General features: G+C 40.2%; 1 protein-coding gene across 5 annotated transcripts in view; it reads left to right on the plus strand.

Moving 5' to 3' along the window:
- The window catches only part of LOC122674603 (zona pellucida binding protein), a 112,576-nt gene that overhangs the window by 27,902 nt on the left and 66,321 nt on the right, over positions 1 to 18,353 (plus strand). For all 5 annotated transcript variants that reach the window (XR_006335005.1, XM_043873098.1, XM_043873101.1 and 2 more), the window contains one exon: positions 8,213 to 8,431. Coding sequence is in view for 4 of the 5 variants with exons in the window: in XM_043873098.1 (XP_043729033.1) it covers positions 8,213 to 8,431 (219 nt within the window). In the remaining variant the exon portion in view is untranslated. The remainder of the gene's footprint in view (positions 1 to 8,212; positions 8,432 to 18,353) is intronic.

Here is an 18,353-nt window from a genome sequence, read left to right on the forward strand (position 1 = left end):
GCACACCCAGCTGGAGTTCTTTAGACCTGGATTTTGGGATAGGGTCATGGACCTTTGGGTGGATGGAACGTCCTCCCCCCGCCATTTTCCTTTCCTTTTACAAAATAGGCCAAGCTAGAAGATGGTATAGTAATTCACTCGCCCAACTTTTTATTTTGCCACATTTCTTGGTTTCCTAGTATGTGTTGGGATCATGCAGTATTGCAAAAGAAAATTAATTTCTTTTTCTTGAACCATCCTGTCTAAATTTTCTGCAGTTAGCTAATACGCATCCTAGCAGGGAGTCCTTCAGGATGCTTGTAGTTGCCCCCATTTTTTGTTGGGATGTTTTGCTAAGATGGGTCTGATTGATTCTTGTCAGACGATAGTTATTTGTCCTGGCATTCTCCCAGTGTCAACAGTGGGGTCCCTGTGAATGCCTGAAATCTGCCACATTAGCTAGCCTGAGGAGACCCTTGCCTTGACAAGGAGACCCTTGTCAAGAAAGGGAGTAAAAGAAGGGGGGGAGAAGCAGCCAGAATCCCAGGGCCTAGATCCTTTAGAGACAGAGGGAGGAGACCTCCCTGAGCCAACTGAACAGATTACCTTTATCACTGAAAGAAACAAATAGAGCTGAAGGGTATCTCTCCTCAGGATGTGGTCCATGTGATGTTGAGGAGGCCTGTTGTTGTTGAGTTGCTAAGCCATGTCCACTCTTTGTGACCTCATGGATGGTAGCATGCCAGGCTCTTATGACCTCCACTATCTCCCAGAGTTTGCTCAATTGAGAAGAGCTACCTCTTCATAGAATTAAAAGAGGCAACACCCAATCTGCTGGCAAAGCCAGCAAGCAGGAGCAGGGATCAATAGATAGTCCAAGAGGTCAAGAGAGAAGGAGGATATAAGAGAAATCTAGGACAGGAGGGAAGGTGTACAGTCATGATGCTTCCCAAGAGACATTTGTAAGCCCACTGTCTCCTCTCAGGGGTTGGTAAAGTCTGCCTGTGACCCCCACGAGATAAGTGCTCACCCACACTTCTGTTCAGATGTAACCCTTAAGAGGGAGCATGACACCTGGCTCGGTATCACAGTTGATGATGGGGGTGAAATAAGGAGGAAGACTGAGTGGGACTAGGAAGGTGCACAGCTGCAAGCTTCATAGCAGGGAGGACCTGCAGCCCTCTGGAGGGAAGTGCTTGCCCACAGCATTCCCTTGGGGGTGCAGTGATGCTGTAAGCCAGGCTGCAAATCTGGAGGAGGATTCAGGGAATTCCCAGTTTGGGCCCTCTCGTAGTTCCAGCATCCTGGAACTGGGGCTGGGACGAAGGATGAGCAGGGAGGGGAGGAGCCACAGGGGAAGCTCACCCAACCAAGTTTTCAGTTGCGTGTGGCAGTCTTTATTTGGATGTCCGGTGGTCATCTTGTGGATCTTCTCAAGTTCACAGAGATAGAACTATAGAGGAAAGCGAACGATCGAGGGCGCTTGGCCTTGGTGGGTTCCTTCACAGCCAGAGAACTGGTCTCTGCCAGATCCTGCAGGCGGCATGAGCCCCACCTAAGGGGCTACTTGAATGTACATGGCTTGTGACAAGTCCCCGTCACCCTTCAGAGGGGGAGCTGTAGCCCAACAGGTGGATGGAGATTATGCTCTTTGAGGCCCCTGTTGGGCAACAGAAAAGATGTTGAAGGAAAGAAAGTGGCACACAAGAGGATTGTCACGTCCCAGGTCTTAAAAGAGTTCCTGGGATGGCTGCCAAGCATGGGTTCTTGGCTTCTAGCAGGATAGAATTCAAGAAAGAGCCACAGTAAAGAGAAAGAAAGCTTATTCAGGGAGATACACACTCCATAGACAGAGTATGGGCCATCTTGGAGGACAGGAGACAACTGAGTATGCAGGTTATCACTTTTATAGGGCTGGCTAATTTCATAGGCTAATGAGTGGGAGGACTATTCCCGCTATTTTGGGGAAGGGGTGGGGATTTCCAGGAATTAAATTATGCCATTGCCCCCTTTGACCTTTATGGTTGGTCTTGGAACTGTCAGTGGCATCTGTGGGTGTGTCATTTAGCTTGCTGGTGTATTACAATGAGTGTCCACTGAGGCGCAAGGTCTAGTGGAAGCTTACTCCTGGACCGTCTTGTACCGGTTTGCTTCTAATCAGTTCAGGTCGTATCCTCAGGCTTTGTCATCCTTTTAAAGGTTGTGGCCTGCCGGATTCCTTTCTCAGTTTAATGTACATGTCTGTTGTTTTCAACAGTTCCCTGGGGCATAAATTCCTCTAAAACTGATCCAATTAAACGTGGGTTCCCCAGGTCCTTCTTTGAGATGTGCTCTGACCTCAGGGTTGCTCCTTCCAGCTGACTCTTCCAGTGTTGCTCTCTGATAGACTAGGCCACCTGCCGTTTAGCCTATATCTCCAATGAGTCTACAAACCTCCAGGTTGTCTTTCTCCGAACTGCCAGTGTTTCTGAAAGTGCTCCACAGTTGATCACAGAGTTCCTCTGAGAAGAGATTTTGAGCTCTGTTCTGTGGTCTGTTTGTGCTCGCATCCCTGACAGACTCTCTGAGTTGCAGCTCTGGGGCTGGGGCTGGGGCTGGGGCTGGGGACAGTGGCATTCTTCTCTTTGAGTGACACCCTTCATTAGGCTTTCCTGATAGCTCAGTTGGTAAAGAATCCGCCTGCAATGCGGAAGACCCCGGTTTGATTCCCAAGTTAGGAAGATCTGCTGAAGAAGGGATAGGCTACCCACTCCAGTATTCTTGGACTTCCCCTGTGGCTCAAATGGTAAAGAATCCACCTGTAATGCAGGAGACCTGGGTTCAATCCCTGGGTTGGGAAGATCCTCTGGAGAAGGGAAAGGCTACCCACTCCAGTATTCTGGCCTGGAGAATTTCATGGACTGTATAGTCCATGGGATCGCCAAGAGTCAGATAGGACTGAGCGACTTTGACTCCATTAGGAACTTAGTGTTTGGTGGAGGGGTAGCAGCAGCAGCCCCAGAGCTCTTCAGTGGGTTTCTCCTGGTGTGGAGCCTTTATGTGGTGAGCTAGATCAGGCTGATGGGCTCCCAGTTTTCTCAGAATTGCTGTAGCCAGGTTAGAGCCTCCTTATAATGTGGGGATGACAGAGGAGGGAGCCTTCACCTCTCAGCTGTCCTCACCTGCAACTTCCTTGTAGCACCAGGTACCTCTGGTCTGTACAAGAAAGACTTTTTCTTGTCCTTTCTTGTCTGCACCAGTCTGGGGTGGAGTTTCCCTCAGCTGAGCTGAGAAGGGTAGGGGGAGAGAGAGCCTGGGTTCAGATCCACAGACTCCCACTGTTCTTACTGACTTGCAGCAAGAGTGTTTAGTGTTATTCTGTTTCTTCCCCAGTGGCTTGGAGTTAAAAGCCTTTGCCTGCAATGCAAGAGACGTAGGAGACATGGGTTTGATTCCTGGATGGGGAAGGTCCCCTGGAGGAGGAAGTGGCAGCCAACTCCAGTATTCTTGCCAGGAAGATCCGTGGTCAGAGGAACCTGGTGGACAATAGTCCATGGGGTTACAAAGAGTCAGACATGACAGAGCACACATGTGGACGAGGCTGGAATATTCTGTTCAGAAATGTTTGAGAATTTTTTTTTTTTTTTGGCTTCATAGTGTCTTAGTTGAGGCACATGGGATCGTCTTTGTGCCATGCAGGATCTTTCACTGTGGTGTCTTGGCTCTCTAGTTGTGGGGCATGGACTCTAGTTGTGGTGTGTGGGCTCTGTAGTTGTGGGGCATGGACTCTAGTTGTGGGGCATGGACTCTAGTGATGTGTGGGCTCTCTAGTTGTGAGGCATGACTCTCTAGTTGTGGGGCATGGACTCCCTACTTACGGTACATGGGCTCAGTAGTTGTGGTGTGAGAGCTTAGTTGCTCCTAGGCATGTGGGATCTTAGTTTCCTGACCAGGGATCAAACCCTTTTTTTTTTTTTTTTCATTGCAACATGGGTTCTTAACCACTGGACCACCAGGGAAGTCCCTTAGAAATGTCTGAGGGATTTTAATTGTTGATTTTTATTTTTATTTCAATGTGTCAGAGAGTGTGGTTTACATAATTAATTCTTAAATTTTTTGACTCCTTTAGGATCTCTAAAAATCTTGCCATTTTGACTATTTTTGTTTCTGGAATACTAATTAAACATATTTATTAGGGTTTCTCTATCATTCGTATTTTTGGCTTGTATAGTATCAATATATGCAGGCCTTTAAATGTTTTATAGCCCTGTGTTTTAGGTACCTTTATGCAATTTGTCAAACTCTTCTTCAAGGAGGCGATGTCTGCAGTTCAGCTAGTCTGTTCACTTTATGTTTTAACTTTGGTGCCATTTGTTTTTCTGTTTCGGTGACCGTACTTTCCACCCCCACTATTTCCAGTTGGATCTTTTTTTTTTTTTTTTTCCATTTATTTTTATTAGTTGGAGGCTAATTACTTCACAACATTGCAGTGGGTTTTGTCATACACTGACATGAATCAGCCATGGAGTTACATGTATTCCTTCTCTAAAATCTCCACTTGTTCTTTAGTCTTATCTACTGGGCTTTGTTCAGTAATTTCCTATTCTTATTTACTACTTTAATACTTTGAGATATACTTCTTAATTTTGTTTTTTAAGTTTTCATAATACATATGAAAACTTGTTTGTATCCATATCCTTCACAAAAATAGGTGTTATTGCTCTTTAATTTGTATAGGGAGTATAAAATGCTATGCCGCTGTAATTTTGCAGTTTCCTTAGTGTTTACTATTCCTTCTGAGATGTTCTATTCCTATTTTTTACCTGTTTTTCTATGTTGTGTTCTTATTAATTTCTAGTAAATTCAAGTACTCTAACTCTGAATATATATCAGTAGTTTTACAGTAGTGCTCTGGGTGTACCTGGGAGTCCTGAGTCCCTTTCAAGGGGGCTGTAAGGTGAAAAATATTTTGTAATTATACTATGATATTATTTACTGATTTAGCTGTATTGAGATTTGCAGTTACAGTGGGTGAACTACTGTGGAGTAATCCACAATTACCCACAAAAGCTGTTAAAATGTTTCTTGCCAACCAACTACATATCTCTATGAGGCAATAAACCAGCATGTCACATGTCATTGAATGCACAAGCCAGTGTAAGAATCCAGCTGACTTCTCTTAAACCAGACATTAAACAGCTTTTCAAAGTATAAAACAATACTACTCTTCTCACTGATTCTTTTTAAAGAGTAGTATTATGCCTAAAAGCGTTTTTTTTCTTTTTTTAATATTTCCTGATGAGTTTTTACCATTTTAAATTTTGATTAATAAAATTTTTTTAAAAGTTTTTCAGTTTGAATATCTAGTAATTCAAATATTGGTAGCTATAACCTACATAACAGTTCTTTGATGGGTTTGTAGGGATTTTTAAGAATGTAAAGGGATCCAGAAACCAAAACTTTTGAAAACAGCTCCTGCAGATTTTTCTGTCATTTTTTATCATTTTTATTTTTCTAGAGCCATATATATCTATCTTCTTTTAAAGCTTCTGATTTTTGCATGAGGATTTTACTTTGTGAATTGTTGCAAGGGTTCACTGCAAGGACTTGGAGTTATACTCGTGGCTAAGGTAGGAACAGCGTGGGGATCGGCCTGGACTGAACCTGGAGGAGTCCACTTTTAGGCCTCCTGTGCTCTGTCCTTCCAGTGTGAGGCCACATTGAAACTCTGCCTTATTTAGTGGTGAAATCCAGTAGCCTGTGTAGCCGACTGATTAGGAGCTAATCATAGAGGCTCGACAACAAAAGTCCCAGACTTTCGGAGGCGCAGGGTTTACTTCCTCAGGTGGGAAACAGTTTTATCATGTGGGGAACAATGCCTGTTCATGTAGGAAGTATTTACCAGCCAGTATTTACCAGTCCTGTAGGCAACCTCCAGCCTGCAGTGTTCTCTTTTATACAACTTGTTAATAACTCTTTGACACCTACACGTGGATCCTGAATTGCTGTGTGTGTTAATGTGTACTTCTCCCAAAGTTAAGGAGCTCTCTTCAGAAGAGAATGCCCTTGACACAGTTTTCGAGACCATTTTGGAAATATTGTGGCTTATATGCAGGCTGGTTTCTGTCGAAGGCAGTAACGTGATACATGCCAGAATTCTTGAAAGAAAAGGGAGTTCCTTTTTGGCCCGTGAATAGGGAACGCTTACTCTGTTCACAGTCCCGGTGGTGAGCCTTGCCCCAGCTTCCAGCTTCATCTGTGAGGTGTTCACTCTTTTTTTTTCCGAGGTTCACTCTTCTTCATGGTGCTTGTATCACATCACATAGCTTTGATGTGATCAGTCATGATACAATCATTATAAATCAATTATTTATCATATGGCAATGTATGTATCAGTGAATGCATGATAAGTTTTTAAGATTAATGTTCAAATGTGACATTTTCAGTTTTCTTATTCACAGTTTCATGGACCTTTTTGGTGTGGGGACACAGATCTTCCTTTAGCTTACAGAGCATTGTCCCTTTTTGTCCCTGATTAATTTCTTCTCTGTCTTCTCTGTCTGTCCTTTCCTGGAACTCCTTCAGTTTGACATTGTATATCTCGGATCTCTTTTCCTTTTCCCTTACTTTGCTCTTCTAATTTTGCTCTGCACTACACAAGAATTCCATTACTTCATTTACAAACATACAATTTTATTTTTAACCTCATTTTCATTTATTCAGTTACTTTTAAAATTTTCAGTACTTGTATTTTAAAATTTTTCCAGAATTATTTTCATATTTACCATCTCCTCTCTTCTACAATAGCTTTATACCAGTTTTATGAATATACTTTCTATATTTACTAGTTAGAATTTTAGATATTTACAAATGATTCCTACATTAATTTTCTTTTATGTTATTTTCCCTTGCTTTTTCATTTTCATATTTTTCTTTAATGCTCCTTTATTTCCCCAGATTTGGTTAGGTGGATCTGGTTTTCATTCGTGATTGTGAATGAAACTGATAGTTTCCTCATTAAAATTATAAGCTGTCTGGTGTCAGCCTTGAATGCAAAGCCTGACAGTAGCTCAGTCTGCGCGTTTAATTCTGGCACAAACTGAACAGTGGTGGCTCTCATTTCAGTGCTAGTGGTAAGTCTGTCACAGCCTGTGAGCCAGGAACAGGCCCCTTGTTAGCAAAAGTAGCAACAGCGCTCCCTGTCTTGGAAAGGAGATGTATTGTAGATTTCTTATCATTTTTGTATCATTTCAGTGAGATTTTGAAATGGGGGGTGGGGGGAGGCACTCTCAGTTTCAGATGTTATAACTGAACTCAAGGAACTTCCCTGGTGGCTCAGAGGTAAAGGATCGGCCGCCAAGCAGCAGACACAGGTCCACCCCTGGATTGGTAAAATCCCTTAGAGAAGGCAATGGTAACCACTTCAGCATATTTCCTGGGAAATCCAATGGACAGAGAAGCCTGGTGGGCTAAGTCCATAGGGTTGCAAAAGACATGACTTAGCGACAAAGCAACTACAATTGAACTCATTACAGCTTGCAGATATGTTAGAAGCATGCTTTCTTTTTTTTTTCCTAATCTTACATGACTGATTTCTTCTAAGATAAATATTTGAACTTGGAGAAGTCTCACTTCTGAGTTTGAGGCACCAAGACCTGGTGGTAAAGGGCATAGCCTCTGGGCCAGGCTCCTGAGCTGGAGTCTCAGCTTTCATAGCATAGACATTAAGCGTGTGATGTAGTCCCTGCCTCCCTCTGTGTCCTCATGATGGATGTAAAAATTATCCAATATTAATTTAAGAGATTTAAATGAGTTACTGTTTGTAAAGTGCCTCTAACAGTGCCTATAAGTCACTCGTAACTGCTAGATGAGTATTTGTTAAATTAAAAATAATATGTATATACAGCTATATATAAAAACATACACAGTTGACATTTGAACAACCTGGGTTTGAACTGTGTGGGTCCAATCATACATGGATACTTTCAGCAGCAAACACTAGAGTACTACATGATCCACATCCTGGGATGCAGAGCCCTGGATACAGAGACACAGGTAAGGAGGACTGACTGTAAATTACACATGGATTTTCAAATGTGACTGGCAAGGGGCGTGTTGGCATTCCTAACCCTGTGTTGTTCAAGGCTCAACTGTATTATGAATTTATTCCAAATAGTAATTTGTCTTGAAGAGTTGAGATGTATTTGAATTGCTTAAATAACCGTCACTATGTTCTCTGTTTAATTTTTTGCAGCTTATCGTGAGCCGCATTATTATTACCAGTTCACAGCTCGATATCATGCAGCTCCTTGTAACAGTATCTATAATATTTCTTTTGAGAAGAAACTTCTTCAGATTTTAAGCAAACTTGTTCTTGACCTTTCATGTGAAGTTTCCTTACTCAAGTCTGAATGTCATCGTGTTAAAATGCAAAGGGCTGGTTTGCAAAATGAATTGTTTTTTACATTTTCAGGTAAGTATATGCAATTCTTTAAGGAAAAGGAAGTTAGAATGTGAACTAATTCTAGAGATGTGTTATTAATTACCAGCAGCATTTTTAGAATGTAAATACTATAGATCTGAATGTTTCATATTCTTTACTTTCACGTCTTAGTTCTAATAGCCCTTAAATAAATTTCTGTTAATTCGTGTACTTAGTGAAAAGTTTGGATTCCCAAATAACTTAAACATTGCTATCATAATTTACTACAGACTAGAATTTAATATAAGGAATATCTATCATGGTATTTAGCTACCAAGATTTAATTTGTAAAACCATGTAGTTATATAATAAACAGGTTAATAGTGTAGACCACAGAGACTGTTCTAACAGCTTAGTGTGTTTTTCCTAATAGTGCAGAGTAAAAGCCCACTATTTTCTGGAAAACCGAGAATTGGACTTCATATCTGAGGACTTAGATTTGTAAGAGGTCTGTTTATGAATTAGCATTTAGGAACAACCATGCATGTGTTTTTGCTGAGTCCCGGTGGCAGTCTGAGTGCGCTGTTTGCTGTTTCCTTTCTTTCTTCTGTACTCTCTGTCCTTGATTCATCTGTTTTCGGTGTTTCATTGCACTTACCCATTTCTCTGATATTCCCTTTGCTTTTTCTTGGGACGTCTAGGATTGAATGATTAGATATGAGTGAGAGAGTTGAGGCTTTCAGGGAAAAGAATAAGTTGGGTTCAGTACCATTTTCCAGTCTTTTGTCTTCTTTACTCATTTTCTCTTCTGCCAGAAAACTTTGAGAGTTGTTTTCCAGTGTCTGAGGCAAAGTATGAAAGACGAATTATGAAAGATGCTTTCCTTAGCTCATCACAGGCCCACTATTAGCATTCATAAGAGTTATGGGGTATTTGTACCTGGTGTATTTAATAGGTGCTATCAGTGGGTATTTAATATTTATTTTATATTTTTAATTGGAGGATAATTGCTTTATAATGTTGTGGTACTCTCTACTGTACACCAACATAAATCAGCCATAATTACATGAAGTAAAGTGAAGTCACTCAGTCGTGTCTGACTCTTTGCGACCCCATGGACAGTAGCCTGCACCAGGCTCCTCCGTCCATGGGATTTTCTAGGCAAGAGTACTGGAGTGGGTTGCCATTTCCTTTATATATCCCCTCCTTCTTGCGCCTCCCCTCCATTCCAGCCCTCTAGGTCATCACCAAGTGCCAGACTAGGCTCCCCTTTTAGCTTGCTGCTAGTTATCATTTTTACAGATGATAGTGTATATATGGGAACTTCCCTGGTGGCTCAGTGTTAAAGAATCTGCCTGCCAATCCAGGAGACACAAGAGTCACGGGTTTGATGCCTGTGTTGGGAGGATGACCTGGAGAAGGAAATGGCAACCCACTCCAGTATTCTTGCCTGGAAAATCCCATGGACATGTCAATGCTACTTTCTCAATTTGTCCACCAGTCCATTCTCCACGTCTGATCTCTATGTCTTCTCTAAATAGGTTCATCAGTACTATTTTTCTAGATTCCATATGTGTGCATTAATAAATGATGCTTGTTTTTCCCTTTCTGACTCTATAACAGGCTCTAGGTTCACCCGCCTCACTAGAACTGACTCAGATTGTTCCTTTTTATGGCTAATATTCCATTGTATACATGTACCATGACTTCTTTATCCATTCACCTGTTGATGGACATCTAGGTTGCTTCCATGTCCTAGCTATTATGTGCTGCAGTGAACATTGGGGTACATGTGTCATTTTGAATTTTTGTTATCTCAAGGTATATGCCCAGTACTGGGATTGCTGGGTCATACAGTAGTGTTATTTCTAGTTTGCTAAGAAATCTCCATACTGTTCTCCATAGTGACTGTACCAATTTACATTCCCAGCAACAGTGCAGTAGGGTTCCCTTTCCTCCACATCTTCTCCAGCATTTACTGTTTGTAGATTTTTTGATGGCCGTTCTGACTGGTATGAGGTAATAAACTCATTGTAGTTCTGATTTGCATTTTTCTAATAATGAGCAATGTTGAGTATCTTTTCATATGTTTATTGTCCATCTGCATATTATCTTTGAAGAAATGTCTGTTTTGGTCTTCTGCCCATTTTTTCATTGGACTGTTTGTTCTGATATTGAGCTGTATGAGCTGCTTATAATATCTTGGAGATTAATCCTTTGTCAATTGCTTCATTTGCAATTATTTTTTCCCATTATGGGAGTTATATTTTCCTTTTGTTTATTGTTTCCTTTGCTGTGCAAAAGCTTTTAAGTTTAATTAGATCCCATTTGTTTATTTTTGTTTTTATTTCCATTACTCTAGGAGGTGGGTCAAAGAAGATCTTGCTGTGATTTATGTCAAAGAGGTATTGCCTATGATTTCCTCTAAAGAGCTTTATATTTTCTGTCTTTGCATTTAGGTCTTTAATCCATTCTGAGTTTACTTTTGTGTACGATGTTAGGAAGCGTTCTAACCGCATTCTCTCACAGGTAGCTGTCCCGTTTCCCAGCACCACTTACTGAAGAGCCTGCCTTTTCTCCGTTTTGTGTCCTTGCCTCTTTTCTCAAAGATAAGGTGCCCACAGGCGCATGGGTTTCTCTCTGAGCTTTCTATCTTGTTCCGTTGGTCTATATTTCTGTTTTTGTGCCAGTACCATACTATCTTGATGACTGTAGCTTTGTAATAATAGTCTGAAGTCAGGAAGAGGGATTCCTCCAACTGTTTTTCTTTCTCAGGATTGCTTTGACTCTTTGTTCCTTTTGTATATCCATACAAATTGTGAAATTTTTTGTTTTACTTCTGTGAAAAATTCCACTGGTAGTTATATACAGATTGCTTTGAATCTGTAGATTGCTTTGAGGAATCTTTCCATGCCGAGGATAGACTCCACTTGATTGTGGTGTATGATCCTTTTAATGTGTTTTTGGAGTCTGTTTGCTAGAATTTTGTTGAGGACATTTGTGTATATGTTCATCAGTGATATTGACCTGTAATTTTCTTTTCTGTGGTATCTTTGTCTGGTTTTGGTATCAGGGTGATGGTGGCTATATAGAATGACCTTGGGAGTTTTCCTTCCTCTGAAATTTTCTGGAAGAGTGTGAGCAGGATAGGTGTTCTTTAAATGTTTGGTAGAATTCATTTGTGAAGCCATTTGGCCCTGTACTTTTGTTTGTTGGAAGATTTTTCATCACAGTTTTGATTTCAGTGCTTGTGATTGCTCTGCTCATATTTTATATTTCTTCCTAGTTTAGTCTTGGAGGTTGTACTTTAAAGAATTTGTCCATTTCTTCCAGGTTGTCCATTTTATTGGTAAATAATTGTGTGTAATAGTCTGTTATGATTCTTTGTATTTCTGCATTGTCATAACCATCCCTTTTTAATTTTTAATTTTATTGACTTGAGTCTTCTCCCTTTTTCTTGATGAGTCTAATGGTTTGTAAATTTTATTTATCTTCTCAAAGAATCAATTTTTAGCTTTGTTGATCTTTGCTATTGTCTCTGTCATTTGTTTTTCATTCCTTTCTGCTCTGATCTTTATGATTTCTTTCCTTCTTCTAACTTAGAGGTATTTAAAAATTCTTTTTCTAATTGCTTTAGGGGTAAGATTAAGTTGTTTATATGATGCTTTTCTTGTTTCTTGAGGTAGGCTTGTATTGCTATGAACTTCCCTCTTAGCATTTGCATCCCATAGGTTTTGAGTTGTGTTTTATTTGTCATTTGTTTCTAGGTATTTTTATTTTTTAATTTTCTCTTTGATTTCTTCAGTGACCTCTTGGTTATTCAGAAGCGTTTTATTTAGCCTCCATGTGTTTGTATTTTTTACAGTTCTCTTCTTGTATTTCATATCTAATTTTATAGCATTGTGCTCAGAAAAAATTGCTCGAATCAATTCTTTTTTTTAATTTACTAAGGCTTGATTACTAACCTAAGATGTGATCTATCCTGGGAAATGTTCCAGGTGCACTTGAGAAAAAATGAATTCCATTGTTTTTGGATGAAATATCCTGGAGATATCAATTAGGTCCATCTGGTCCAATGTGTCATTTAAGACTTGTATTTATTTTTAATTTTTATCTGGATTATATGTCCATTGGTGTGAGTGGGGTGTGTTAAAGTCCTCCACTATTATTGTGTTACAGTCAGTTTCCCTTTTTATATTTGTTTGCATTTGCCTTGTATATTGAGGTACTCCTATGCTGAGTGCATATATATTTATAATTTTGTTATCTTCTTCTTGGATTGATTGCTTGATCATTATGCCGTGCCCTTGTCTCCAGTAATGGTCTTTAAAGTCTGTTTTATCTGAGTATTGCTACACCCACTTTCTTTTGATTTCCATTTGCATGGAATATTTTTTTCCAGCCACTCTCTTTCAGTCTGTATGTGCCCCTGCAAACAAAAAAAAGAATGGACAAACACTCAAGACATATGGTGAAAGCAACACACCCAGACAGGAACAGCCAAAGAAACACTCACAGAGAGAATAGAAAAGAGAAAAAAGATTTAAAAAGAGTGAAAACAGAAACCAAAAATGAAGAGAGAAGTCAATCCAATAAACAAACTTAGAAGTGAAAACAAATACTGAAAACTAGACTGGCAAACTACAAAACCAAAATCATGGATAAAAATGCAATATGATGAAAGAGTATTGAAAAATTAGATGAAAATAAAATAAAATAAATTTATTTAAAAATAAAAGCAATTTTAAAAGGAACAAGTAAAAAAATAAAAAAATTAAAGGAATAACAGAAAAAGAACAATAATAGAACAATACCAAAAAAGACCCAAAATATATATGTAGAGATAGTGGTAGTAAGAAGAATATCCTCCTTTGTTCTTCATTGTTCTCGCTATACGGTGACCTCCAGCCAATCTCCCTACTCAGAAAATCCTCTGATATTTCTAGGAAGATCTCTGGGCCTGCTCTTGGCATTATGGTTCAGCTCATACTGAGATCTGGCCTTATCCAGCTTGTACTTGCTACCGAAGTGCACAGTTACCCCAAAGTTCACAGTCTCAAGCAAATTGCAGGGATTTAATCTACTGCACCTCAGCTTGTAGGAGCCAGTTCCCATCCTCTTCCCTGGTCACACATCCCATGGTGGTCCGTTTTGGTTTTAGCCCTGCCTCTGCTTGTAGGCTTCCCTTCAGTGTCTGTCCCCATCCCAGATAAGAGTAAGAGACAGCAGTGGCTTATTAGGGCTCACTTGCTTAGTCAGGCTGGGGAGAGGGAGAGGGGTGGTAGACACAGCTGGGGTGTGTGGGGAGGGCCTGCTTCGGCTGAGGCCTGTGGGAAGCTGCCACAGTCTGAGGCAAGTTTTGCACTCCCCCAGGTGTTGATCTTGGATTGTGGGTCTCTCAGCAGAGTCAGGCTGCCTAGGCTCCCAGGAAAGGGTGGACAGTGACTTAACGCCTGCTCACAACCTGGTGGCAGTCTCTTGGGTCGGGACTAGAGCAGCATCTTGCCCCGTGCCTCTGGCATTCACGCAGGCTTTGGCAGAGCCAAGCAGCCTGTGTTCTCCCCTCTGGGACCGCAGATTGCAGTTGTGGTTAGTCCTGCCTAGGGTGGTGGCCGGCCAGCATACCTACCTCTGGGGCCCCGAGCCTCGGCTCGTCCCAGCTATGGCACTTGTGAAGGCTGTGTCCTGCAGACTCTGTGCGTGCGGGGCCAGAGAGGCCCCACAGCAGCGCTCACCTGCCTCCCTGGTTTTCCTCAGCTCTGTCGTACTGGCCTCCTCACAGTACCCTTATGGCAGTCAGCCCCAGGCTTCTCCCTGGGGTCTGGCCCGTGACGTCTTAGTCTAGCACCCGGAACCCGCTTGCCGCAGCAGGCACGGAAGCAAGCGTTTCAGGCTGGGGATCGCTGGTGGCACTGACCTCCTGAGCACATGCTGCTGTTCTCCGCTCTGAGGGTGCAGAGGTCCCCGCTTTCTCCGCTTGAGAGGGGCTCCTGAGTGTGCGGAAATTTTTCCCCCTTCACAGCTGCCTTCCCAAGATGCAGATCCCATCCCAGGCTCTTATGTCTCTCTCTTTCTCTTTTTTTTCTTACATCTTTTGCCCTTCCTCCTCCTGTGGAGGTTACCTTGCCTTTTTGGAAGTCTAGGGTCTTCTGCCAGCACTTAATAGGTGTTCTGTAGGAGCTGTTCCAGAGGTATTTTTGATGTGTTCGTGGGCAGGTGATCTCCATGTCTTATTCCTCCACCATCTTGTAAGTCCCCTAATAGCTTTTGGAAAACCAGAAAGTGGGCTTGAACCTATTAGAGAAAACAGATGGTGTTCACAATGGGCTTGATTTGCATTTCTCTCATGAATAATGATGTTGAGCATCTTTTCATGTGCTTATGGAAATACATTTGTCTATCTTTTTTGGAAAAAAGTCTATTCAGGTCCTTTGAATTAAAGAATAACAATAAAAATTTTCAATTTTTCCTTATTTTTTTGATTTGTAATTGACATATAACAATATGTAAGTTCAGAGGATTTGATGTATGTATACATTGCAAAATGCTTACTATAATATATACTATAATAAGGTTAAGCACATTGATCATCGCACATAGTTACCATTTATTTATTTCTGCAGTAATGAACTTTAAAAATCTACTCTTTTAGCAACATTCAAATATACAATACAGTATTATTCCCTGGTGGCTCAGTTGGTAAACAATCTGCCTGCAGTTCAGCAGACTCAGGTTCTATCCCTGGGTTGAGAAGATACCTTGCAGAAGGAAATGGCAATCCACTCTGGTATTCTTGCCTGGGAAAGCCCATGGACAGAGGAGCCTGCCGTTCTATAGTCCATGGAGTTGCAAGAGAAGGACAGGACTTAGCGACTAAACCACCACTGTTATTAACTCTAATAACTGCGCTCTATATCAGGGGTTCCCCACCCCAAACCCCTTGGCTTGTTAGGAGACAGTCTGCACAGCAGGAAGTGAGTGGTGGGTGAGTGAGGAAGCTTCATCAGCTGCTCTCCATCACTCACATTACCGCCGGAACCATCCTCACCTGCATCTGTGGAAGAATTGTCTTCCACAAAACTGGTCCCTTGTGCCCAAAATGTGGGGGTAGGGTACTTTACATCACATCCCTGAACTTGTTTGCATTCTTTGTCCTCTTCCATTCGTTTCCGTCATCCTACGCCCCTGGCAATCACCGTATGTTCTCTTTTTCTAAGTTCAGTTTTTTGCAGGTTCTACATGTGAAATCATATAGGATTTGTCTTTCTCTGTCTGACTTGTTTCACAAGTGCTGTTAAGTTTTATCTGTGTTGTTACACATGGCAGAAAGTCCTTCATTTTTCATGATTGAGTAACATTCCTGTTTTATGTGTGCACCACATTTGCTTTATCCATTCATCTGTTGATGTGCTCCCAGGTGGTTTCTCTGCCTTAAGTGTGGTAAACAATGCTGCAGTGAACAGGAGAGTACAGATAGCTCAAGATAGTGATTTCATCTCCTTCAGACATGTATCAGATTATATCCAGAACTGGAATTTCTGGATCATATGGTAGTTCTTTTTTTTAAAATTTTTTAAGAACCTCCTTACTGTTTTCCCTAGTAATTATACCAATTTATATTCCCACTAATGGTGTACAAGAATTCCCTTTTCTCCACATCCTTGCCAACACTTTCCTCTTAGATAATAATCATTCTAACAGGTGTGGGTAGTCTGTCATGGCTTTGACTTTCATTTCCCTGATAATTTGTGATTTTGAGCACCTTTTCACTTACCTGTTGGCCATTTGAATCCCTTCTTAGAAAAAATTGTTCAGGTTGTTTTCAGTTTTTAATTGGGTTATTATTATTATTATTTGCTTTTGAAATGTATGAGTTTCCTATATATTTTGAATATTCTTGTCTTACCAAATTTATGGGATTATCACATATCTTATACAATTCTCTAGGTTGTTTTTTCAGTTTGTTGATTGTTTCTTTTGCTCTGAAGAAGCCTTTTTTGGTTGTATGTAGTCTCATTTGTATATTTTTTTTTTCATTGCTTGTGATTTGCTGTCATATTCATAAAGTCATTTCTAACACCACTGTTGAGGAACATTTCCCCTGTGTTTTCTCCTAGGAATTTTATGGTTTAGGTTTACATTTAAGTCTTTAATCCTTTTTGAGCTAATTATTGTGAGTGGTATAAGATAGGAGTATAGTTTCATTCTTTTGCATGTGAATATCCAGTTTTTCCAGTATTGTTTGTTGTGTAGAGTACCTATTCTCAGCTAAGTATTCTTGACTCTCTTGTCAAATATGAGTTGACCTTACATGCATAGGTTTATTTCCTGAAATGTCAGTGCTGTTCCATGGGACTGTGTGTCCGTTTTTATGCCACTACCATATTGTTTTGACAACTACACCTTTGTAGTATAATTTGAAATTAGAAGTGTGATACTTCCAGCTTTGTGTTTCTTAGGACTGCATTAGTTATTTGGGGTGTTTTGTGATTCTATACAAATTTCAGAATTTTTTTCTATTTCTGTTAAAAAATACATTGGAATTTTAGTAGAGATTGCATTGAATCCATAGATTGCTTTGAGTTGTATGGCTGTACTAACAATATTAATTCCATTCAATTTATGAACGTAAGATAACCTTACTTATTTGTGTCTTCTTCAGTGTCCTTCATCATTGTCTTACAGTTTGCATTGCATGGATCTTTTGCCTCCTTGTTTAAATTTAATCCTACATATATTTTTATGGTATTGTAAATAGGATTGTTTTCTTTATTTCTTTTCAGATAATTTGTTATTAAATAGAAATTATACCAATTTTGGGTATTAATTTTACATTGTGAAATGTATACAAATTCTTTTTAAATTTTATTTCTACCAATTTATTGCTACTAACCCATCTCCCTCCACCCTCCTCATTCATGTGTGCTCAGTCATGTAACTCCATGGACTGCAGCCCACTAGGCTCCTCTGTCCATGGACTTTTCCAGGCAAGACTACTGGAGTGGGTTGCCATACTGGGTTACCATTTTCTTCTCCCCAAATTCTCTTAAAAAGTATAACAGTTTTTGGTGCAGTCTTTAGTCATATGCAGACAAAGCCAGTTTCACGTCTTGTTTGATTCAGGTGTCTTTTATTTGTCGTGCCTAACTAGGAGTTGGTGATGGACAGGGAGTCCTGGTGTGCTGTGATTCACGGGGTCGCAAAGAGTTGGACATGACTGAGCGACTGACCTGAGCTGAACTGAACTAGCTAGGACTTCCAGTTCTGTTATTATAGGGATAATGACAATGGGCATCCTTTTCTTGTTCCTATTCTTGATTTTTGAAGAAAATCTTTCAACCTTTCATGTTGAGCATGATGTTAGCTGTGGACTTGCTATACATGGCCATTATTATGTTGAGGTATATTCCTTCTGTATCCAATTTTGAGATTTTTTTATTTTGAATAGTTGTTGGATTTTGTCAGCTATGTTCTTGCATATATTGAGATGACCATATGATTTTAATTTTTTCATTCTGTTAATGTAATGAATCACATTTATTTATTTACATATGTTGAAACTTCTTGCATCTCAGAGATGAATTGCACTTGCTTATGTTATTTGATGTTTTTAACCTGCTCTTCATTTGGCTTGGTACTATTTTGTTGAGAATTTTTCATCTATATTCATCGTGAATATTGGTCTGTAGGTTGGTTTTTTTTTTTTTTTTTTTTCCTGTTAGTGTTCTTATCTGGATTTGGTATCAGGCCTTGTAAAATCATTTAAGTGTGTGACCTCCTCTTCAATTTTTAGAAGTTTGAGAAAGATTAGCATTAGTTCTTCAAATATTTGATGCAATTCCCCAGTGAAGCCATCTGGTTCTGGAGTTTTGGGGTGGGGTGGGGGGTTTGGTTACTGATTCTATCTCTAATTACTATTGATCTGTCGAAAATTTTCTGTTTATTTATGCTTTAGTCTTGGTAGATTTCAGTT

The sequence above is a fragment of the Cervus elaphus genome, chromosome 18, assembly GCF_910594005.1.
Source record: "Cervus elaphus chromosome 18, mCerEla1.1, whole genome shotgun sequence".
In the NCBI taxonomy this organism is placed as follows: Eukaryota; Metazoa; Chordata; class Mammalia; order Artiodactyla; family Cervidae; genus Cervus; species Cervus elaphus.